The sequence below is a fragment of the Stegostoma tigrinum genome, chromosome 22 (assembly GCF_030684315.1).
Source record: "Stegostoma tigrinum isolate sSteTig4 chromosome 22, sSteTig4.hap1, whole genome shotgun sequence".
Taxonomy (NCBI): Eukaryota; Metazoa; Chordata; class Chondrichthyes; order Orectolobiformes; family Stegostomatidae; genus Stegostoma; species Stegostoma tigrinum.
In genome coordinates, this window is record NC_081375.1 from 30948399 (window position 1) to 30974585 (window position 26187).

General features: G+C 41.3%; 1 protein-coding gene across 2 annotated transcripts; it reads left to right on the forward strand.

Annotated features, from left to right (window-relative positions):
- Positions 1 to 2091: 2091 nt before the first annotated feature.
- LOC125463628 (ectonucleotide pyrophosphatase/phosphodiesterase family member 7-like) lies at positions 2092 to 25939 on the forward strand. Of its 2 annotated transcripts, XM_048555152.2 has the most exons (6): positions 2092 to 2355; positions 4828 to 4973; positions 13124 to 13753; positions 18198 to 18432; positions 22378 to 22492; positions 25731 to 25939. In XM_048555152.2, exons 1-6 carry the CDS (start codon positions 2112 to 2114, stop codon positions 25741 to 25743), a joined length of 1383 nt encoding a protein of 460 aa, XP_048411109.1. In that variant the 5' UTR covers positions 2092 to 2111; the 3' UTR covers positions 25744 to 25939. The 2 variants fall into 2 exon arrangements, with proteins under 2 accessions (XP_048411109.1, XP_048411110.1); XM_048555153.2 differs by lacking the exon at positions 22378 to 22492.
- The last annotated feature ends 248 nt before the right edge of the window (positions 25940 to 26187 follow it).

Sequence of the window (26187 nt, forward strand, 5' to 3'; positions counted from 1 at the left end):
GTGCTTTTTAGAAGTATTCTTGAATGGCTGCAAATCTTGAATTGTTGGGATAATCACAAGTCTGTCAAGAAAGGAATTCAAGAGACAGTGACAGAACAGCAATCTAGTTCCAAGTCAGCATAATGTGCAACTCAGACACGAATTGCAGGTGGTGGGATTCTTCTGCATCTGCCACCCTTAACTTTCTCAATGACGTAGGCTGCATGCTTGCAAGATGCTGTCAGAGGAACCATCCGAGACATTCACATAACTCAGACATAGTAACAACTAGCCATTAAGTGCCATGTGCTAAACCCATGTTTTTCAAGCAAACCAAGTCATTTTTCTGCCAAAGATTTTGTATGGGCACCCCTCCCCACTTGGTGTAACTAACTTGGATTAATACTAATGAGAAAGGTTGGTGGCAGTGAATTGCTCCAAATATCACAGATGATTCCAGTAGACATGACTACAAAACATTCCATGGCGGTGGCTGGTGGGTACCACTGTTTCACAAAATGCTGGTAGTAGTGGCCTTCTGAAGAAATCTCCAACTGTCTTTAAGGCACAGTCATTGAAGGAGGAGAAGGAGAGAAAAAAACATGAGATGAGGACAACTGAGTGTGAGCAGACTAAGAGGCAAATAATTCATGTGTTATGAATGGGGGGCGGAGTTTGTGTGTGGGTGGGGGGGGGGGGGGGTGCGGGGCAAGATGAATTGCCATGAGGTGCCTGGACGGATGCAGGTCCAACAACATCCAAACAGCTTGACACCATGCAGGGCAAAGAGGCCCAATTCATTTGTACCACATCCACAAACATTGGGTCTCCTCACCAACAATGTTCAGGAGCAGCAGTGCGTACCACTCAGCAGAACTTCATCAAGGGCACTTCAAAATGCATGAACAACTACCTAGAAGAATAAGGCTTAAGGTACACACAGACACCACCATCCACAAGTTCCCCTCCAAGATACACACCGCAGACTGACTTGGAAAAATACCACTGTTCCTTCAATGTCACTGGATCAAAATCCTGGAATTCCTTCTCAGAAGGGATCTTCCTGGGCATCTACACAACAAAACAGTTTAAGGTGGCATCTCATCACCACCACCTTCTCAATGGCCATTAGGGATCGCAAATTAATGCTGGCCAACATTATCCCCTGAATAAATTAGCAAAATGGTGCTGAAGCATTCAGCTATCAGAAGTGGGAGGGATGCATGCTTTCTGTTTTGTTAATTTACTTAACGCCTTTCATGTCCCAGCTCAGTGAGGCCTCAAAGAAACCCAGCAGCAGATTTAAGAGTCAACTGAATGAGACCCTGTTGCTGAGATTCCCAGCCTCACTGGAAAAAAATGAATCAGGGCTCAGGTAGGAGAAGTTGGACGATCAGGATTTGGAGGATGGCGGAGGAGTCAAAGAGGAGTAGGGGCATGCTAAGGTTGATAGACAGGTCTCCGGAAATATATATTGCATGATCCTAGCAGTCCATTTTGATAAGAAATCAAATTTGTGTTTCAAGATTGCCCCTATATATTCTTCAAAATTTCCCAAAGTATATTGAAAAGGAAAGACAAGAACAATATTTTAGATACAGCTTTTGTGTTGTTCCTTGGCTATTACAAACAAGGATTGGAAATCTCTGAACGTTTCCTATTACAGTCTGGAGAGTTCTTTTCATTCTGAAGCACATATCCAATAAGGCATGCACAAGAACAGCCCCAAAATGAATTTCACCTAATGACGGAAGAGAATCATTTTTCTTTTGAAACCTGTCGTGACTTTCATAAATATTTAAGCCTTGTTGAGCATATCACAGAATAGCTTGTAAATCTGTTCAAGTAGTTCTATCCTTTATTATTTGGTAAATAATTTTCCTGCCGTGAAGAGATAAGTTATCAAATTCCACTGTACAGACGATAACTATCACGTGACATACATTACTAAGATCTAATCTCCAGCAGAGCTATCCTAAAGTGAAAACAGTCAACTGGTTTGTTTTGAAATCATCTTCTGCCGTAAAGATTTATTTTGAGATAAGCTAAAGCTATAATAACTCTACTAGTTGATAGGTAAACATGTTTTTTTTTGTTCTTGGTTGTTGCAGTGACTGAAAGCAGCCAGGGAAATGTGTTCTGTCCTATACTTGAGTCTTCTGCTGTCACTAACACACAGTCTTCCTATTTTTAGGAATGGACGGAAGAGTCATAACAAGCTGCTACTTATTTCCTTTGATGGCTTTCGTTGGGATTATGACGAAGATGTTGAATGCCCAAATTTGCAAAACTTAGTCAGAGAAGGTGTAAAAGCAAAATATATTACACCTGCCTTTATTACAATAACCTCTCCATCTCATTTCACATTGATAACGGGTAAGCTCTCTGCCTTCGTTTTTATTCTGATTGATTAAGTAAATAATTGGATTATTGTTATGATTTATAAACTTTAACAGATTATCCAATTGTAATGCAACAAAGGAACCAGATGTTAACCATGTATATCAAAACTTGCAAATATATTTTTCAATTATAAGTATCATTGGCTATTTCCATGGCTTTTGCTAGCAAATGATGCCCACATTCCACAAGTAAATTAGAAAAGTATTACTTATTCATATTTACTGTCAGTTATAATAAAACACCTGATTCTGTTTCCTTTGCGAATCATGTTTTTAAATTGTGGATAGTAGTTAGATGTTTCTATGACATCTGCAATATTATAATCTCCTAACAGTGTAGCCATAGCAATTTTATTATTCCTTAATATTGTCTTTCACTAGCAATATTGAATTTGAATTGCGCTCACTCAAAGTACATCTGCTTCCTTACCTTGGCAGTTAGTATTATGGACAGTCCTTTTGCCATCTCCTGAACAATATCACTTGTAGCACCACATCACCAAAGAGCTGACTGATGTGTTAATACAGATAAATCAGTTCATCTTAAATACGAGAAGGAAACATTTTATATCAACTTTGAAAAAAATAAAGAACACTTATTTTGAGTAACAATTGCATGGATAGATATTATTAATTGCAAAGTATTATAATGTATAACTACTTAAGGTCAATTTTCTATATTTACCATTCATTTTATTGTCTTGCAAGCACCTCAGGGTATTGCCAGCTCAGGGAGGGATTTCTCGCAGCCAAGAGCAGAAAGAATAATTTTAACAATTTCATTGTGAAAAGCACCGAAATAAAGTTTTCCCTTCCCTCAAGCCCACGTCTTCCAAAATGACAGTTTACATGTGAGATGAAGAAAGAGAAAGAGATACAATGTAACACTTAACCAAATTAGGTTCATTCTGAAGAATACCAGAATGGTCACGATGAATTTTCTTTGTCTAATTTAAAATGTTAAATTCAGATGACCACTCATCATTTTCTTTCTTTTTGCAAAATCTCTTCTGCAATTTGTTGTAAAATACTTTATTGTTAAAATAGTTTCTAGTTTTCAGAACAATGTTGTGTTTTATTTGATTATTGAAAAGTCGAAAACCTACAATACAGAATGAAGCCATTGAATCCATTGTGTCAGTGCCAGCTGTGCAGAACTATACAAAATAAACTCACAGTACCAACACAAAGCATACCCGACATTGCAATTTAATGGGAATGATTTTTTTTACAATACAGATCCCCATAGTCCGAAAAAGATACTGATGTTACTCAATCCTTCCTTGTGTAATGCTTTTGTTAAACTGCTAGTTTAACAGTATTCAATTGTTAAATCACGGAAATACTATGGGGCTCAGAAAAAGGCTATTCACCCATCATATCAGCACTGACACAGTAATCTCACCTCCCAAATTTAGAGACAAATCGCAGATACCAACACCCTCTGTGTGAAAATGTTTTTCTTCATTTACCTTCTAATCCTTCGACCAATTGCCTTAAATCTTTGCTCTGGTAATTGACGTTTTCATGAGGGGCAATAGAACTTCCTTGCCTGCTATATCCAAAGCTTTCATTATTGTCTACTTATCACTTTAGTCACTCCTTAAGTCAGATGTTAAGATAAAACATGTCTGGAAAGTTCTTTTCATGATTTCTAAATCACTGAGAAGTATCTCTTACTTCAAAATGGGACTGGTCCCCAGTTGCATCCCAGAATGTAAGCTGCACAATGCAGTCGTTGGGAGTGTAAATCACAAAAAAAACTGAGTAACACCGGCAACTGCACAGATAGGTTCCCTCTATAATACTCAGGAACATGCTAATACTGTAAAAAAAAATCACATTTAATAAAGAGTCAGAATATTGTAGGCATGCGTAAATTGTCCAACCTTTTCTTGAAACCCAGAAAATTAAATCAAACGGATCTTATGTGAACTGATGCTAATGCAACTATATCCTTCTTTAAATAAGCAGAATAAAACTATCCACAGTACTCTGTATGCGGTTTCATCAATGTCCTGTACTGGAGAAAAATCTCCCTATGTTTGTATTTCATTTCCTTTATAATAAAACAGCCATCTTCAATTTGCTTTCCCAATCATTTGCTGCAACAACATACCAATGTTTTGTGATTCAAGTAACAGAACAAGTTCACCGTGTACCACACAGTTGCTATCTCTCTTCCCCATTTAAATAATGTGCAGTTTTCTATTTGTTCGCAAAAATGGGAAACCTCACATTTCCCCACACGATTTTGGCAGAAGGAACAAAGCAGGGGGTTGGTTTATCCCATTGAATAAGATAAATGCAGTTAATAATGTGCAGTTATCAGAACAAATCTGCAATCTAGGCTTTATTGATTACATTGATTCAGTGATGGTGAGGCTTGATTGATACACCTTTCCACATGATAAAAGAAGAAGTTAAACATCTATTTCCTCCAAAGGTAGATATATAGAGACGCATGGCGTAATCCACAATATGTGGTTCAATACAACAACTGGACAAAAAAAACCATATTACCAGACACAGAGTGTCAACGAATATTGGGACAATGGAAGTTTACCCATCTGGATCACTGCCCAGCGACAGGTAAATGAGAACATTACAGTATTTCACCAAAATCTAACGGAACGAGAGTCATACATACAATTGAAATTGGCAAATTTAATCTGGAGTTGTGAAGCATGGTCTTCCATCTCCCTAGTGCAAACTAAGTCAGAAAAAAAAACAAAGTTCTATCATTCTGGATGCAATTGTCAGCTACCCTTTTACATTCTCCCGTGGGAGGGTGAGCAGCCAGAAGTCATTGTGCATGTTGGCAAAAATTACATAGGTAGAAATAGGGATGAGGTCTTGTGAGTGATTATAGAGAGCTAGACAAAATGTTAAAAACCAGGCCCTCAATGTTGGTTACCTCCAGATTACTTCCAGTCCCATGTGTTAGTGAGGGTTGAACAGGAAATATGGCAGATGAATGTGTGGCTACAGATTTGGTGCAGGGGGTAGGGATTCAGATTCTTAGATCTTTGGGATTGTTTCTGGGGCAGAGGTGACCTTTGTAAAATGGAAAATGCTGCACTCGAACCGGAGAGGACCAATAACCTGACGGACAGATTTGCTAGTGCCACAAAGAAGGGTTTAAACTAGATTGGTGGGGAGTAGGATCCTCAATATCAGAGAGGCAAGTGTGAGGCTAAAAGAAGATACAGTAATCAGAAGTTGCAAGTTGAAATGATAGGTCAGGCTGGAACATGACAGGGAGCAAGGAATGCCTGTTGGATTAAATTGAATCTATTTCATTGTAAGAGGCTGAAGAACTAGGGGAGTGGATAGGAATGTGGGACTGGGATATTATACTCATTACTAAAACATGACAGGACTGGCAGCTTAATGTGCAAGAAGACAGATGCTTTAGACAGGACAGAGGTGGAAGAAAGGGGATTAAGGAGAGTATCACTGCTGGTGCCAGAAATGAAAAACTGAGGGATTATCCAGTAAGAATTTGTGGGTGGAGCTAAGAAATAAGAAGGGTATGGTGATGTTATTGGGTTGTATCACAAATAGTCAGCAGGAATTGGAGGAACAAATATGCAGGGAGGCTGGAGAGACTTGCAGAAGCAATAGGGTTACCATTGTAGGGGATTTACATTTTCCTAACATAGACTCGGACTGCCATAGCATTAAGGGCCTAGATGGGGTGGAATTTGTTCACTGTGTTCAGGAAAGTTTCTTCAATCAGTATATACAGAGTACTACTTGGGAAGGGGCAAAACTTGACCTACTCTTGGGAAATAGGATAGGACAGATGACTGAGTTGACAGGGGGGAGCATTTTGAGACCAGTGACCATTGTTCATAAAATCCCTCCAGTGTGGAAACAAGCTGATTGGCCCAACAAATCCACACCGCCCCATTGAAGAGCTTCCCACCCAGACCCATCCCCATGGCTCACCCACATAACTTACACGCCCTTGGACAATACAGGCAATTTCGCATGGCCAATCTACCTAACCTGCACATATCTGGATTGTGGGAGGAAACTGGACAACTTGGAGGAATCGAGCGCAGACACAGGGAGAATGTGCAAACTCCAGACAAACAGTCGCCCGAGGGTAGAATCGAACCCAAGTCCCTAGTGCCATGTGACAGCAGTGCTAACCACTGAGCCACCGTGCCACCCACTTCTTTTGTTTTTTATTTCAGGAGACTATCACCAAAAGATTTATTTGATTTTAAGAGAATATGTTTCTACCTCTTCAACCTACTTGCCTGCCCAGACATCATCCCCAAACAGATCAGAAATTTAAACCTTTATTTTAAAATGTGGCTTGTCCTGCAAAACATAAACCAAAGTCAACACATAAAAAGGGAAGACAAACTAGGTTCGTACATCATTAACATAGCAACAAAACGACATTGCAGAGCACATTTGCATACTTTGTTAGATTTCAATTCCGAGGCTGTATCAAAAAAAGTCCTATTAATGACACAATAGTTATGGAGAGGGACAAAACCAGTCCACAGGTTCAAGTTCTAAACTGGGGCGAGACAAATTTTGATGGAATTAGACAGGAGCTTGCAGCAGTGAATTAGGATAATTTGTTTACAGGCAAAGAGAGCTCCAGCAAGTGGGAGACCTTCAACATTGCAATAGCAGGAGTTCAAGGTCTATACATTGTTGTAAGGGTGAAGGGCAACATTGGCCGGAGTAAGAAAAGCTGGGTGACTCGGGATATTGAGGCTTTGACCAGAAAAAAAGGAGGCGGCATGGCTCAGGGATAGGCAGCTGGGATTAAGGGAAATCCTGGTGGTAAATCGGGGATACTGGAGTTTACTGAAGGAGGAAATTAGGAGGGTGAAAGGGGACATAGGATAGCTTTGGCTCAGAAGATTAGGGTGAATTTCAAAGAGATTTTTCCACTATATGGAAGGAAAAAGAAATAACTAAAGAGAAAAAATATCCCTCTGGGACAAAATGGACATGTGTGGAACTATAGATGGGCAAGGACCTCAAGGAATATTTCTCCCGTGTTTACTGTGGAGAAAGACAAGACAACTTGCGGAAGTCAGTGGAGATATCTTAGGGACAGTCCATGTCACACTAGAGGTGGTGTCAGATGTATTTGAATGTATGAAGGTGGATAAATCAATTGATGCTTACCAGATATATCCAAGAACTATGCAAGAAGCTAGAGAAGAAATTGTTAGAGAAGAAATTGTGTGTGTTGTGTGTATGTGTGTGCGTCAGCTCTGGCTGATGTATTTGCATTATCGTGAGCCACAAGTGAGGTCCCAGAAGACTGGAAGATAGTGAATGTTGTGTCCTTACTCAAGAAGGGCTGCAAAGAAAAGCCTGGGAATTATAGAGCAGTAAGCTTAACATCTGCGGTGGCTAAGCTACTTGAGAAGATTCTGAGCGATAAGATATACATGCATCTGTAAAGACAGAGTTTGATTAGAAGTAGTCAGCATGACTTTGTGCGTGGGCGATCATGCCTCTCAAATTTCTTTTTAAGGTGACCAGCAACGTCAATGAGGACAAGGCAGTATATGTCGTCTATATGGGTTTCAGTAAGGACTTGATAAGTTTCCACATGATAGGCTGCTCTGGAAGGTCAGATCACATAGAATCCAGGGACAGTTGGCAAATTCGATATACAATTAGATTGAAAGTAGGAAGCAGAGGGGAATAGTGGAAAAATGCTTGTCAGACTGGATGCTTGAGGCTAGTGGTTGTAGTGGCCTCAGGGGTTGGTGCCAGGCCTATTTGCTGTTTGTTATCCATATCAATGATTTGGATGACAATGTACAAGGCATGATTAGTAACTTTGTGGATGACACTAAAATAGGTGGTATTGTGGACACTGCGGAAGGTTATCAGAAATTGCAGCAGAATCATGATCAGCTGGGGAATTGGGCAAAGAAATAATAGGTGGAGTTCAATAGAGATATGCATGGGCTGTTGCACTTTGCAATGTCAAATCAAGGTAGGAGTTTCATGGTGAATGGTAGGGCCTTAAGGAGTGTAGTGGAACAGAGGGACCTTGAAGTTCAGGTGCACAGTTCTCTCAAAGTGGAGTCACAGAAAGACAGGGCAGTGAAGGTGGCTTTTGACACTCTGGCCTTCATCAGTCAGGGCATTGAGTATTCAAGTTGGCAAGTTATACTGCAGTTGTACAGGATGTAGTTGAGGCTGCATTTGGAATATTGTGTTATTAAACTGCAAAGACTGCAGAAGAAATTAACAAGGATATTGCCTGAACTCAAGGGACTGAGTTATAGGGAGAGCTTGGACAAGCTAGGATCTTTGTCTTTGTAGGGTAGCAGACTGAGGGGAGATCTTGTAGTATATAGAAGATTATGAGAGGCATGGATAAGGTGAATGCATGCAGTCCTTTTTCCAGGGTTGGTAAATCGAGGACTAGAAGGCATCAGTTTAAGCTAAGAAGGGAAGGAATGAATGGGGACTTGAGGGGCAACGTTTTTTTTTATTTAAACAGAGTGGATTGAGCATATGGAATGAGCTGCCAGTCAAAGTGGTTGATCACGGGTACATTAACATTTAAAATGCAATAGGACAAATACTTGGACAGGAAAGGTTTAGAAGGCCATAGGCCAATGTGCAGGGAAACAAGATTAGCGTAGATGGACATTTTGGTCAGCATGAACCAGTTTGGGCTGAAGGGCCTGCCCGTGCTCTCAGACTCTATAACTAATTGCTGGTTTGACTGCCAAGCTCCTCTGTGTACTGGCTTCAACATGCATGTTAGGGGCAGTCACAAGCAGGTTTTGCAAAGGGAGCCTCAAACAAGTGTTTGCAAATATATATAAGGGGCCTAAAACTTGTTTTCAGATCCTGTGTATGGGTGACCTACATAAGAGCCATTACTAATATGATAGGTAATGTATATATCACCTGAGTGACCACCCACCATATTGATCCTTTTGGTGCCCTTCTGACAACATACCAGACTAGAGATAATGGGAACTGCAGATGCTGGAGAATTCCAAGATAATAAAATGTGAGGCTGGATGAACACAGCAGGCCAAGCAGCATCTCAGGAGCACAAAAGCTGACGTTTCGGGCCTAGACCCTTCATCAGAGAGGGGGATGGGGTGAGGGAACTGGAATAAACAGGGAGAGACGGGGAGGCGGACCGAAGATGGAGAGAAAAGAAGATAGGTGGAGAGAGTATAGGTGGGGAGGTAGGGAGGGGATAGGTCAGTCCAGGGAAGACGGACAGGTCAAGGAGGTGGGATGAGGTTAGTAGGTAGATGGGGGTGCGGCTTGGGGTGGGAGGAGGGGATGGGTGAGAGGAAGAACCGGTTAGGGAGGCAGAGACAGGTTGGACTGGTTTTGGGATGCAGTGGGTGGGGGGGAAAAGCTGGGCTGGTTGTGTGGTGCAGTGGGGGGAGGGACGAACTGGGCTGGTTTAGGGATGCAGTAAGGGAAGGGGAGATTTTGGAACTGGTGAAGTCCACATTGATACCATATGGCTGCAGGGTTCCCAGGCGGAATATGAGTTGCTGTTCCTGCAACCTTCGGGTGGCATCATTGTGGCACTGCAGGAGGCCCATGATGGACATGTCATCTAGAGAATGGGAGGGGGAGTGGAAATGGTTGGCGACTGGGAGGTGCAGTTGTTTGTTGCGAACTGAGCGGAGGTGTTCTGCAAAGCGGTCCCCAAGCCTCCGCTTGGTTTCCCCAATGTAGAGGAAGCCGCACCGGGTACAGTGGATGCAGTATACCACATTGGCAGATGTGCAGGTGAACCTCTGCTTAATGTGGAATGTCATCTTGGGGCCTGGGATAGGGGTGAGGGAGGAGGTGTGGGGACAAGTGTAGCATTTCCTGCGTTTGCAGGGGAAGGTGCCGGGTGTGGTGGGGTTGGAGGGCAGTGTGGAGCGAACAAGGGAGTCACGGAGAGAGTGGTCTCTCCGGAAAGCAGACAGGGGTGGGGATGGAAAAATGTCTTGGGTGGTGGGGTCGGATTGTAAATGGCGGAAGTGTCGGAGGACGATGCGTTGTATCCGGAGGTTGGTGGGGTGGTGTGTGAGAACGAGGGGGATCCTCTTAGGGCGGTTGTGGCGGGGGCGGGGTGTGAGGGATGTGTTGCGGGAAATACGGGAGACGCGGTCAAGGGTGCTCTCGATCACTGTGGGGGGGATGTTGCGGTCCTTAAAGAACTTGGACATCTGGGATGTGCGGGAGTGGAATGTCTTATCGTGGGAGCAGATGCGGCGGAGGTGGAGGAATTGGGAATAGGGGATGGAATTTTTGCAGGCATACCAGACTATGCTGCAATTCAATTTATTTGGCATTAATTTCTTTACATGAAGCAAAGTTACATAAACTCAGCAGAATTTAAATTTATGAAAAATTTCCATTGTCTGTTTACATCAAAAAATTCTTTAAAACTAAACAAGTAAAACTTTAGAAGAGAAAAAGCTCAACTTTTTTTAAAATACTCTTGAATAGCAAAACAAAGTCACCTTATGATCTCTCAGACTCCAGCATGTACCTTCCTGATTTAACAAAAACCGAACTTCAATTGAGTGCAGCAAAATGTCCGTAATTGTACCTAAAAATGCAAAATAAGACTCCGTACATCTTGAAAGAACACGGGTTTTAACAACCGATGTAAATAATTGGAGGCTGGAAATAACATTTTCAGTTGAGAAGGTGGACTTTTTTTTCAATGTTTTAAATTACATCTTGCCTGTGGATGAGGCGTCTTCTATTTCGCAATTACTGCTGAAAGTCCACCAGGGGGTTTCAACTGTGGGATCCAACTGTTGTTTTATTGAGAGAACAGAAGCAAATGTAATGTTGGGAATGCAGAATTCAATCCCCAGTTAACAACGCCAAATCTTTTAGGATGCTGCTGAGGACAGGGGAATGTGTGATTAGAATTTATTTGCCCATGGAGAGAGTTTGAGGGGCCGATCAGAGCATTTTCTTTTTCCCCTCGGCCAGTGTGCTGGTCTCCCACCATCGTCTCGCCTCCAGGCAACTTTCATCAGGTTTGGTGAGGCCTGCTTGTCTGCAGCAAGGGGCAGGAGGTCACTTAAGTCAATAAGAACAACCTTTAAGGCCCATCTACATTCACCAATTGGAACTTTCCATCCAACACATCAGCCCCTGCCCACTGAGACCTAAATGTAGCCAAGGGACAGAGGCAGCTTCCTGCTGGAGGGCCAAGGAGAGGGGAATCCACCTAGGGAACAATTTCCCCAGCCTTACTCCAATCCACATAAGTGGCTCAGTGGCCATCAGTGGATGTGTCACTCCTCAATTGAGTCTGACCATTACATTTACTTTGCTTTGACAAATTTGTAAACCATGCCTAAGAAACTGGACCAGGTATAGGCCTTGGCTGATCTATTCATGGCCGCAGTTCCACTTCCCAACTCTCTCATCATAACCCTCAACTCCTTTACTATTTGAAATATTATCAATCTTAGCTTTAAAAACATTCAATGAGGAAGCCTCAACTACTTCAATGGGCAGGGAATTCTACAGGTTCATAACCCTTTGGGTGAGGAAGTTCCTCCTCAATTCAGTCGTAAATCTTCTCCCCCTAATTTTGAGTGTATGCCTGCTTGTTCACCAGCCAGTGGAACCAACCTCCCTGCTTCTATCTTATCTATTCCCTTCATAATATTGTATGTTTCTATAAAAGACTCTCCCCATCAACACCCCCCCAACCCCCAACCTTCCAAATTCCATTTAATGTAATCCCAGTCTATTTAATCTCTCCTCATGAGCCAACTTCCATTTCTGGGATCAACTGAGTGAATCGCCTCTGTATCCTGTTCAGTGCCTGTACATACTTTCTCAAGTAAGGAGACCAAAACTCCATATCATAACTCCAGGTGTGGCCTCACCAGCACCTTGTACAGCTGCAACATAACCTCCCTGCTTTTAAACTCAATCTCTCTAGCAATGAAAGGCAAAATTCCAATTGTTTTCATAATTACCTGTTGTAGCTGCAAACCAACCTTCTGCAATTCATACACGAGGTCACCCAGGTCCCTCTGCACAGCAGCATGCTGCAAATTTACACTGTTGAAGTAATAGTCACTTTCATTGTTATTCCTACTAAAATGGATGACTTCACATTTATCAACATGGAATTCCATCTTTCAGACCTTCACCCTCTCACTTAAACTATCTTTCTTCTTCTGCAAGCTTTCAGAGTCCTCTGCACACTTTCACAAAACCTCTCAAAGATCTCCATTTCTTCCTCTTACCCACTTCAACAGCTCCCACCACTGACCATGAGCTGCCAATGTGTCAGTACTGAAGGGCCTATTATCCCCCAAACCTCAGGAGTTCACCTTCCATCCTTAATTGCCATCCCAGGCAAGTTCACTTACTCGGCTTACCATCCCCATGAAAATTGCACTGGCTCCCAGGACCAGCAGCAGCACGTGTGGGTTCCTAATCACAATGCCTCCTGATGGCAACTTTAGGATCCATTAAGTAAAGTCCCAGGACATTTGGTTGAGATTTTAAATTAAAGACAGGTCAGCTTAAAAGTTCTAAAGATCCTTTCATCAATTTGTCAACCAAGTGTGATATCTCAATGTTGTATTTCTGGTACCGGCAAAAAAAGAAATTCCTTGTCACGTTGCTCTAACTTTTCAAGTTCAACAGTTGAATATGCTGAGAAATTGTATTACTGTAGAAAATATAAATGAATTATTCAAGTGATATATTATCTCTTATTTCTGAAGGGTTTAAAAACAGGCTCCTTTCACTTCCCTGGCACCAAATCCTCCTATGATGGAGAAGATGTTTTCCTGAAAGAAGTGGAGCCTCCATTTTACCATTACAGCAATGAAACAGCCTGGAAAGAAAACATCGACACAGTGATGCAATGGTTCACTTCACAAGATCTGGACTTTGTTTCACTCTACTTTGGTGAACCAGATGGAGCTGGCCACAAACATGGCCCGGAATCAAATCAGAGAAAAGACATGGTTCGGCAGGTAGACAGAACAGTAGGTTACTTATTGCAAAGTATTCAAAGCCATGGCTTGAAATCTAAACTCAATGTCATCATCACTGCTGATCATGGAATGACTACCGTGCTGAAAGAACCCCAAGTGACAGAAATTGTGCTGAAAAGAATTGCCAACTTCTCATTCGAAGACATTGATTTTGAATTACTCGATTATGGACCAAATGGCATGTTACTACCTAAAGAAGGAATGATAGAAAAGGTGTACCAAGCTCTGAAAGGTGCTCATCCTCATCTAAACGTTTATAAAAAAGAAGATTTTCCAGAAAGACTTCACTATGCTAACAACGAAAGAATTCTCCCTATTGTCATGTATGGTGACCTTGGCTACGTTATTCATGGGGTGAGTGCCTAAACAGAACAAATCAAGTGAGGAGAGTACTCAGAGTTCTTATTCCCTCAATATAGTGTTAATTCAGCATTAGTGTAGGCTTTCCTTGACTGGTTGATACTCTAACTACGAAGCTGAAAAAGAATTTTTTTTGTGGTGAGCTCTTATTGAGAAAGCTTCAGACCAATTCATATCAAATAATCTGCTTTGAAAACTCAGCTCAGATTTTGATACTTGCCACAAATTCCACCACTCAGTAGCAATAATCCATACTATTGTAAATAAACCAGAGGGGGAGAAAAATAAAATCACAGAATTTTTTTTTACTTGAAATGTTAATTTGCCATTTCACCCAATCTGAATTCATCCTTTTAAAACATTCCAGGACCCTGGATTCAGATCTGTACCATTGCCATAAACTAACAAGCTTTCCTGAGGCCATATACTTCTGGTGTTCCAGTTTCATTGAAATCCATCTATTTGAATTTATTTGTTTGAGAACAATATACCAATCAAATAAGTGCCAGGGTTTGACAATTTTACGCTATTTATTAACAAATCATTTCAACTTCCCCTATTCTGCTCTGCTTTTCCAATGGTCTCTTGGCCTTTTTTAAGTAATAAATGAAACACATTACAGTTCCATGTTTGACCTTAAAGTTCCAGAATGTCAAGTGGTAAACTCTCTGTACTCTAGCGAATATCTAAAACTACAATTTTTTCCAATTTTGATTAGCATGATGTCCTACTCTCAAAAGAGTACAGATTTTTATTTTTATTAGAACAGATTTGGTGAAACAACTTCTGTGGGTCAGTGCCACTCTAACAGCCAAGAAGAAAGTAATTACGATTTTCCTTTTATTATTCAGTCCTAGGGCATGAGCACTAGCATGGCCAATATTTATTGCAAGCTTTGAGAATCCGACAGTGAACCGACCTCAAACTACTCCTTCCCCCTCTCTGATAAAAGGGTCTAGGCCTGAAACGTCAGCTTTAGTGCTCCTGAGATGCTGCTTGGCCTGCTGTGTTCATCCAGCTTCACACTTTGTTATCAACCTCAAACTACTGTTGCCGGTGTAGAATGTGTAGTATGTCAGTGCAAATGAGGACTTGCTAGGCCATTTTAGAGGGTAGTTAAGAGTCAGCCATTATCCAATGATTGCTGTTGATTTGAACTCAGATGTAGCCCATACTGGGCAAAGATGGCAGCTTTCCTACCCTGATGGTCATTAGCAAACCAGATGGCCTTTAATAATCATTAAACTGCCAGACTGTTGTTAATGAGACCAGCAATTCATTCTAGATTTATTAATTAATTAAAATGAAATTTCCCCAGCTGCCATGGTGGACTTTGAACTCATGTCCACAAAGCATTCGTCTGGACCTGCAAGCCCAGTGATGTTACCAGCATGGTATCATCTCCTTAAATTGTTAACCTGTAACAGGTTTCCTAAAAAGTGAAGCAACTCACTGAAATAGTTTGTCAATTAGTGACACATTTACCAGTAAACATTGAATTTACGATTATACAACTAGAACTCTATTATTAGTGCAGCTATGTATCAAAATACAAACTGTTCTGAAAAAATGAATCAGGAATGGTTTGGGAAATTAATGAAATTCATCTTTCAAACAATTCCCACATTGTGAAACCAATTGGTGAGGGTTATATTACAAAGGATGTCGGTAGCAGAACAATGCAACAGGTTGAAGTGGTCATGACGACATAATGGGATACACTGGATTAACTAAACCACATTTAGAATCTGAGAACTCTCACAGCAATTTGTCACTTGGCTTTTAACTTCTCACTGATTTTGCAGCTTAACAGAATCATAGATTCCCAAAAGTAAAAACAGGCCATTTGGCCCAGAGTCCACACCACCCCTCCAAAGAGCATCCCACCTTGTCTGATTTCTTTACCAATAGGATTGGGTGACAGATCAAGGTGAAGAGGTCACTTTGTCTTTTCCTGCTATTTCCTGTATTCTTGTAAAAGGCAGCATCTATTTCTCATCTCAGTTCTTTTCGTCTGTCCTCATTATGAGCAGACAAAGCTAAGAACATGAGAAGGTATCGGATGTCAATCTAGTGTATCTCCCGAAGGAGAGAGAAACAAAGATGAAAAAAAATGAACAAGTGGTACAGCTTACTTGGAAACCTCCTCACAATGGGAAGGGTTTTCTGCTTTCCAGGAAAGTCAGAGACCTGTCTTTGCTGCAGGCTTCCTGGAGGCCTCTTTACGCTTATACCATGACCAAGTCAGTGTCTAAACAAAAACTAACTGTCCAAACGCTGTTAGAAGGAAAATCTCCTTCCAACAGTGTCATCATGTCATAGAATCTCTGCAGTGTGGATACAGGCCAACAAGTCCACAACGACCTTCAGAGCATCCAACCCAGACCCAGTCCCCACCCCCTGTAACCCACCTAATTTACACATCCCTGAACACTATGGGCAAAATAGCATGGCCAATCCACCTAGCCTGCACATCTTTGGACTGTGAGGAAACCAGAACACCCAGGGGAAACCCACGCAGGTGTGGGGAGAATGTGCAAACTCGACACAGCCAGTTGCCTGAGGGTGAAATCGAACCCAGGTCCCTGCTGTTGTGAGGCAGCAGTGATAACCACCATGCCATCGAGCTGCAAATAGCAGACCAAAAAGATAGTGAATTTCATTAAACTTGACACAGAGATCCATGAAACCTGGTTTGAGATTAGGCTCCATCTGTTGTCAGATATTTTTCTTCAGATCCGGTATAAGTACAAACATACAAATGATTTTCAGGCATGTTTTGCCACAGTAATTTCACTATGTCAAATCAGGTAGACATTTCTATTTCCTGATTTATACAGGCATTCTGAAAATCAAGTTTGTGGTTTATGCGCTTTGGAGTGTAACATTTGATATTAGGAATTAATGATTTAGCTGTAAAAAGAAGTGAGACACCTGGTTGAGAAGCTGATAAAAACTGATGAGAATGCAACTCCAACAAGTCTAATTTAATGCACTTGAAAGGGAGCCTGGTTTTATTCTGCAAGGTCAAAGTTGATAGTGAAAGAACTTGAGCATCAAATTATCCATTTCTCAGCTTGTAATGGAGACAGGGAGCCTGGGGAAAAGATCAGACTTCATGAGCAATATAAATCACTCACATGGATTATAAAAATGTTTAAACAAAACAAGAGTTACATGTAGTGCTCAGGGCTAAGGGATCAAAAGGTATGGGTAGCAAGTGGGAACAAGGTACTGGGTTGGATGACCAACCACGATCATATTCAAATGAAGAGCAGGTTTAAAGGGCCAAACAGCTGTCTCCTCTTCCAATGTTCTAGTTACTATGTGTTAGAATGCGGAATGTGCAACACACTGCCTTGCAGATTTCAGGAGAATACCATAGGTGAATATAAATGCATGCAGATAGGAGATCATGGAGTCCATGAGGGTGAAAGGAACAGAGATATCCATTTAGGTTGAAATAGGGTGAAAAATAAACAAATATAAAGGAGATAGCAAGAACTGCAGATGCTGGAGTCAGAGTCAATACCATGTGGAGCTGGAGGAACGCAGCAGGTCAGGCAGCAGAGGAGCAGGACACTCAACTTTTCGGGTCAGGATGCTTTATCAAGACATAACAATTTTCCTGGAGGAAGGGTCTAGGCCCGAAACACAGACTCTCCGGCTCCTCTGATGCTGCCTCAACGGCTGTCTTCCTCCAGCTCAACACCATTTTGACTCAGAATAAAAGTTCAGTAATGCGTTCCTGTGATTAAGTTTAAATGTATACAGAACTAATTCCATTGTCAGGCTGGGATGTTCACAATATATGTTTATGCCCAATGAAAATAGACATATCTATCAAATGTAAAATAGTTCAAATGAGTAAACACTGCATTCTCCACTTAAGAACAAAGTCCAATGCATCCAGCTTCAAATTAAACAGAAATAGTCTCTGGAGTCTGTTGTATAACCTCATTAATAAAGATCATCTAAATCCACTGCAGGATCAGGAACACACTCTGCTAGAGAGTTACAGGTTCTCCTACTGCAACTTAGCAGGTAGCACTGAACAGAGTACAGTTACACAAAACTGCAAGTACTGCGATCAAGCTGCTAATTATAAAATGAGTTTGCATTTCCAGCAATGAATTCTTGGGAAATAAACCATGATGGTCCTTCAGATAATATTACATTTTCTTTTGAGCAACACAGTGCGATTCCACATTGTTTGATCTAACCATTTTCCTTTAGTGAGAAAGTTCCTTCTCTTGTATACTAATGTTTACATTCCAAATAGAAAATAAAATTGTGTTTTCCTCGAGACATGCTGTGCTTGAGAGACTGATTAACCACAACTGCAATGCTTGGATTTAAAGCATCTGAATTCTGTAACATACGACATTCTCTTAGAGCTCTCCCTCATTATATTAATGTTCTTTTGTTCTTCCATTAGAGAGCCAAATTCCAGTTTAACAAAGGCGAGCATGGTTTTGATAACTCAAATATGGACATGAAAATGATTTTTCGCGCATTTGGTCCAGATTTCAAAAAGAATTATTTGGCTGAGCCATTCGAAAGTGTGAACATTTATCCACTCATGTGTGAGCTTCTCAACATCGTGCCTGAGCCAAACAATGGATCTTTGGAACTTACCAGAAGAATGTTGGCCTATCAGGAAGACACCAAATGTAAGGAACAATGACAAAAGAACAAGCTCAAACATTGTCCTACAATCTTTTGCTTAAAGACTATGAATTAAGGGCAAAAGCAAAGATGATAAAGTCAGTGTGGGACAATATTGTGTCCTGCAGATCAGTTTGATATACATTTGTGGTGTTTCCATTTGGTATGTTGTGCAATTTGATTTCCGACCTTTGCCGCAACTCATTACCTTCCCCATTTGCAAGATTTTGTTTTGGTCTTAAAACAACACTTTCCCGTACAATCTAGTGTTACCTGCAAATGCAGATATTCTACTTTCAATTCATGCAGACTATTTTAAATGCTGGGGTGGATATCAAAGGGGGAAAGATTATCAGTCCCCTCTCCAGCTAGACTGAAATTCATCCCATAAAATGCTTCTGGGAAATCCAGTTGCCCGACACAAATTTTACACCAGGTGACCCTAATGGATTTAGATAGGAACATCTACAACATTGGATATCAGCTCAGTTCTAAGGGTCACCAGACCCAAAATGTTAACACTGATCTCTTTCTTCACAGATGCTGCCAGACCAGCTTATCTGACTGACAGTTCTGTGATAGCGGTGGTGCCAAAACAGGCTGCTACTGGGACTATATGCAGTCCCAAGAACAAAAAAAATTGGGATATATACCAGCCTCTGCTAAATCTAGGGGATTTTGGGGAGGTGTGGGTGGGTAATAAACGCGAGAAATTGCATGGAGGGAAGATATAGAGTGTAGGATATAGCATGGCCAAGAAAAATAATAAATTTGAGGATTGGGAGCGGTTTAGAATTCAGCAAATAGGGATCAAGGGATTGATTAAGGGGAAAATAGAGTTACAAAAGTTAGTTTGCAGGGAACATAAGAACCGTGCTCAGAGTTTCTACAGGAAGGTGAAGAGAAAGAGATTGGTAAATACAAATGTGGATCCCTTCCAGACAGAAATGGAAGAATATATAATCATGGACAAAGAAACAGCTGAGCAATTCAATACATGATCTGGTTCTATCTTTATAAAAGAGGACACAAAACAGATCCCAGAATTGAGAGAGGATGCAAGATTTAGTGAGAGGGAGGAACTCAGATCAATATTAGTAAAAGAAATGGTGCTGGGCAAATGTTTGAGATTGAAGGCTGATAAATCCCCATGGCCTGTTAATCTACATTCCACAGTACGTAAGGAAGTAGCTCTAGAAAATAGGGGATGCACTGGTGATCATCTTCCAGGATTCTGTGGACTCAGGAACAGTCCCTGCAGATTGGAGGGCAGCTAATTTCACTCCAATATTCAAAAAGGGAGGTAGAGAGAAAACAGAGAATTATAGGCTGGTGAGTCTAACATCAGTAGTGGAGAAATTGTTGAATCCATTGTCAAAGATTTAATAGCAGAGCATTTAGAAGGCAGTGGCAGGATCAGACAGAGTTAGCATGGATTTATGAAGGGGAAATAAGGCTTGACAAAACTGTTATACTTCTATGAATCTACAACTAGTAAGGTTGACGAGGGGGTCCCAGTTGATATGGTATATTTGGACTTTCAGAAAGTGTTTGACAAAGTCCCACACAAGAGATTAATGTGCAAGATGAAAGCACGTGGGTTTGGGGAACTGTATTGAGACGGATAGAAAATCAGTTGGCAAAGAGGAAACAAGAGTAGGAATTAACGGGTTATTTTCAAATTGACAGGCAGTAACTACTAAGGAGCCACAGAGATCAGTGACGGGATCTTGGTTATTCACAATATATATGAATGATTTGGATGAAGGAAACAAAATCTAATATCTCCAAGTTTGCAGATGATACCAAGGTGGGTGGGAGGGTAAACTGTGATGAGGATGCAGAGATCCTTCAGCATGATCTGGACAGGTTGGGTGAGTGGGCAAATCAATGGCAGATGCAATATAATTTGGACAAATGTGAGGTTATTCACTTTGGAAACAAAAACAAGGCGGCAGATTACTACCTGAATGGCTGTAAACTGGGAGAGGGGAGTGTGCAGTGGGGCCTGGACATCCTTGTGCACCACTTGCTGATGGTGCAGCAGGCAGTAAAGGCAGCAAATGGTTTTGTGGCCTTCCTTGTGAGAGGTTCCCAACAGGAGAAGATATGTGTTGTTGCAGTTGTACAGGGCCTTGGTGAGGCCACACCTGTAATACTATGTGACGTTTTCTGAGGAAGGACGGTTTTGCTCTTGAGGGAGTGCAGCAAAGGCTCACCAGGCCAATTCCAGGGATGGTGGGACTGATGCATGAGGACTGATGAGGTTGGAATTATTTTCACTAAAGTTCGGACAAATGGTGGTGGAGGGGGATCTCATTGAGACTTATAATTCTAATAGGTCGAGATAGGGTAGATGCAGAGAGGATGTTCCCACTGGTGGGTGTGTCCAGAACCGGGGTCACAGTATGAGGATTTGGGGTAGACGATTTAGGACAGAGATTAGGAGACATTTCTTCACCCACAAAGAGTGGTGAGCGTGTGGAATTCATTACCACAGGAAGTAGTTGATGCCAAAACATTTAAAGTATTCAAGAGGCAACAAGATATAGCACTTGGGGTGAATGGAATCAAAGGTTAGGGGGAGAAAGCAGGATTAAGCTATTGAGTTGGGACGATGAGCCATGATCATGATGAATGGTGGTGCAGGCTCGATGTTCCAAAGGGCTGAATGGCCTCCTCCTGCTCCTACACCTTGTGTTTCCACATGGGGAGTGGGGATTTGAGGTACAAAATTTGGGATGCCAACCGCGTACCCCCCCCCAACATCAACACACAAACATATATAGACAGAACTCTCCAGAGGCAGTCTTTGTTACAGCAGCTCACCAGCATCCCACACAAAGCCACTCAAGTCTTCGGCGATGCCCCACATTCTCCCAAAGACCAAACAGTTTTGGCCTCCATTTAACAGGCAGTTAGTTATTCACCGAAGGGCCTCATGCCACTGTCTTCTCCTCCTCCTCTCCCCCATCCTCCTACCATGGAGACAGTCGGGGTTGGGGGGTAGCAGCAAGCTGACAATCCATTTGACTTTACACCTTAGCCCACTAGGAGGCGTAACCTTCATCCTCATTACCAAATGCAGCATACCTGATTAATCAGGATAATTCAGTCGATAGATCGATTATCTTCATTTCCTATGCTTGCTATTGAACTAGTTCTGCAATTTACTGATTCCTTTCTGCCCTACCAAAAGACTGCAATTCAAAATCTCACGATTATTCAAACACTTTCCAAAAGGCATGGGCATACCCCAATGCACAAACAGAACATCTTTCACTCTGACAATTAGCATCTTGCAATGAAATTACATCCCTAGCAATTTCTTAAAAATAAAATTGGAATTTCTAAAGTCAGTCACTGTTGCACTGTTTCCATTGAACACCAGGGACCCAGGTTCAAATCTAGCCTCAGGTGTCTGTGTGGAGTTTGCACATTCTCCCCATGTCTGCATGGGTTTCCTCCCACAGTCCAAAGGTGTGCAGGTTAGGTGGATTGGTTATGCTAAATTGTGTTCAGGGATGTGCAGTGAGGTGGGTTACAGGGGGATGAGTCTGGGTGGGATGCACCAAGGTTCGGTGTGGACTTGATGGGCCGAAGGGCCCGTTTCCACACTGCAGGGATTCTACACTTCCCATATATTCACACACGTGTTCAATGAACCAAATGAAACTTCTGCCACATCATGATGCTGCCAGTCTCATGTTATTAAACACACAGTCAGTCATTCTTCCATATCAGAGAGGGTTCTATTCCAGCAAACAACAAAATGCACAAGCGCAGAGCTCATTTAAAAATATAGGTTAAAAATATGCAATTGTCATGACTTTTGTTTGACACAGAGGGGTGAATTCAAGATTCATTATTTTTCAGAGAGGGTGTATTGTAACATGCCTCATGCATTTCCAACTGCTTTCAGACCTTTTAATATTCTATTGTCTTTTCAGATCCTGACTCAACATTACTTCAGGCGGTTATAGGTTTGGGAACAGTTGTTGGTTTAATGGTTCTAATTGCTGTTATTGTTGGAACTCATGCTTTGTGCAAGCAAAGAAACAAAAGGTAAGTATCTGAAGATAATGCTTTCAAAAGGATCTTGCAAACAATATATTGTAAATCAGCTAAAGCATGACCCATAGGCCTACATACTTTCCTGAGCACAATACCCATACAGCTGATCCCTGACAGCACAATATTACTTATTTATTGTCTTTTGAAAACCTAACCCACCAGCAGCTGCTGCATACCTCCCAAAGGGAAAATAATAATTTGTGACCAAGAACTTGAAAATTAATCATTTGAGGCATTGTGTTAGATTCACCATCAAGATAGAAACCTCTAAAAGGTTTTCATTTGCTCAAGTGAATCTTTTCTTTCAGAATACTTTGAGAGTTTGTGTTAGGGTATGCATATTTAAAGTGGTGTCATTCAGCATAGCATAAATTATCTTAACATCTAAAATGGCGAAAAGTGCCTTCATTTGGAGCGTGACCCATTTTCCTCACCTTTGATATCAAATTATTTCATTGGATTGGATTCATTTACTTGAACTTCAACTACACACGAAGAAGTGCAGCTAAATATTTTTCTGGTTGCAAACAGTATGATGTTTATAGCATTAAATGCCCCTTGCAAATTACCTGCTAGGAATGAAAGAATTTTCTACTGTACTACACAAAATAGATTAGCCACTCTTTGGAATCAAGTGGTGCCTCTATGCACTGCCAAGGTACCTTATCATCTCATGTGGCAAGTGAAATTTGCTGCCAGCAAAATCTCCAGCAAAGGGAGATTAGATTTTTTTGCACTTTTGTCCAAAATGATCAATAGCTGCTTCACATTTAATGCCATTTTAAAAAAGATTCCTTCATGGGATGAGAATGACACTGGCTTGGCCAAGATTTAAGCACATCCTCAAAGGCCCTCAAGATAGTTTTGAGGTGTCCTCTGAATACCAGAGACGTCTTAAGACCGAGCTCAAAGACAAACAATGGATTGGGTCGAGCTAACAACTTTAACATGAACTCTTTCCAAATCATTGCTGCAGACACCACCAGAATTTTGATCAAGTGACTGAAGGAATAGAAATCTGGTACCAAGCCAGAATGGCTTGGCTCAGGAAGTGATTTGCCATTGGGTCCTTTTCCTTGTGCTGGTCTTTCTACATGGTACAGATCATGGGTTTCCAAGACTATTGCAGGAACCTTGAGTCGCTGCAGTGCCTTTTTAAGCTGGAACACGTTGCTACCAGTGTCAGTGGTGAAGGGAATGGGGCACCAAAAGAGCTGATGTGTCCTGGATCGTATAGGAATCTGAAGAGTGCTTTTTGAGCTACACTCAAAAGGAGTGGGGAGTCACAAACCAAAATTACTTACCACAGGGTTCCCAGTCTGTCTATTCTGACTGCAGATGTTCAGAGTGAGAGATTCACCAACAATCACAATCACATTATTGAATGTTAGATGGGAAGAAGGTTATTACCAGCTATCATTGTGTCAATGTAACTTCCCATTTAGTCAGCCCAACTCAATGTCCTCCGAGTCTTATTTTCAGAGACGTGATCTGCATGGAGGTGTTAACGAGGATGGGACCTTGTCCAATCATCAGCAAATATCCCCACTTTTGATCTTTGACGGAAGTACATTGATCAAGTAGCTGAAGGCATTTGGGTCTTGGATACTAATCTTGAGGAACTTCTGCAGTTATCTCCTGGGAGTAGCGTGAGTCATCACCAACCTGGATCCATTTCTCTTAGTTCTTATTATGAAGGAATGGAGAGGTTCCTTACAGGCCATCAACTGCAGTTTTGTCAGAGCTTAAAGCACATTGTTAACTGGTGCCTTAGTTGTCAACGGCAGTCATTTTCACCCTATTTTGAGTTCTGATCTGGTCATCCATGTTTGGACCAAAGTTGTAAAGAGGTTAGCAAATCAGTGATCTTGGTGGAACCCAAACTGTCCAGTTTCAAACTGAATAAATGCCATTTGATAGGACCATTGACAACATGTCCCATCACTTTATGAGGAGAATGTGGACTAACTGGACTGTAATTACCTAGTTTGCAATTGTCCCACCTTTTCGAGACAGGGCATGACCAGACAATTTTCTGCATACTGCTAAGCTGTAGAAGCACAGCTAAGCAAGGAGTGCAGCAGACAGTTCAGGCACAAATCTTCATATTCAGATAGAATAGAAAATGATACAGGACAGTGGGTTTGAAGTTTGCACAAGCCTATGTTTGAATAAGAACAGTGCAATGTGCACTTTGGACAAATTATTTGAAAACTAAATGTACTTGTACTAAAAAGCAGACTGAAGCAATTAGTCACACTTTTGAATTTTAAGAATACACAAAGCATTGATACATTTGCTCAGCCAAGATTACTTGATCAAGTTGGGGTGGGACCACACAATAGAATAACATACATCTCACACTAACAATGGTATTGTGCCCATAACCCTGATCATCTCACACCCCGACCTGGTCACACTGGTTACTTATGCTCCAGCATCATTTAGTGGATTCTGGTCAAAACTGACAGCAATCCCATCAACCTGATCTCCAAAGGTTTTGTTCCCAGATGAAAGTACATCACCTGGCTCCACAGAGGTCCCAATTACAGCTCCAGGAAGGGTGGAATGTCACCCCTGTGAAAAACATTTGCTGCCAGTAATTCACAGGCCTTCAAGATGGATCCCTGACAGGGTCATGTGCAGGGATTGCCATGAAGGGAAATAAAGTCCTCCTGCCAGAGCCTGTAAGGGGCTTTCTGGATACTTTCCATATGGGAAGTATCACCCATCTACTACTTTTGAATATCTTATAACTGAGTCTTCATCCCACTAAAAAGCAGGGGAATGCCGGAAGGCAATGGAACCTCCATTCTGGCATCGTCCTGCGTGGCCACACATACAGCCTCCCAAAAGGTGATAGAGAATGGGGACGGAACTATTAAATTCAAATCAACACATGGATCTTTATCAACAGTGCCCCTGCCAATCCAATTTTCTGATCTTCTGTCAGCTCCCAGGTTTCTCAGCTGGGAGTCAATTGCACACTGTCTCTCCTAAAGCACTCTAAATTCCCTCAAACACATGGCTCATTGCTTTTGTATTGCAAAGCAGCCTTTAGTGATTAACTTGCATGGAATTTTCAAGCTAGCTTAGGCAGATCAGCATGAAATGGGAGGTAAGACAGGAGGACAACATGGTACTACATGTAGGGCAATAATCAAGACTTTTTAAAAAAACATTAATTTGGCAAATAACATGCATAACAGATTTAATTTCCTCTTTTCAGAGTACAAGGGTAATGACCTACGATTATCTCATCAGTTCAAGTCCAAGAGACAACTCTCAGCCTGTGCTCAGGCCGGATGACATTTTGTATTAAAGATTTAACTGTTCAAATGTGAGAAAGCTAATGGCTTTTTTGTACAATTTATTACATTTGAACATTAAATCTGAAAATTAAATTGATGTATAGAATTATACATTGGCAGACATTCATTCCAGTTGCTTTGATATAAACTTGAATAAAGTATTACTTCAAATTACAATCTTTGGGATGATTGTTTAAAAATGTCAATTTCCATAAATGCATAAATAATGACAGAAATGTTATGCATCCAGACAGACAGTTAATCTGCAGTAATCACCATTTAAAATTTAAGCTTCTTTCACCACTACTAAGATTAAAAGCCAACGAAAGAATGGCTGGAACTTCAACATTAAATTTAAATTTCAATCTTAATCCC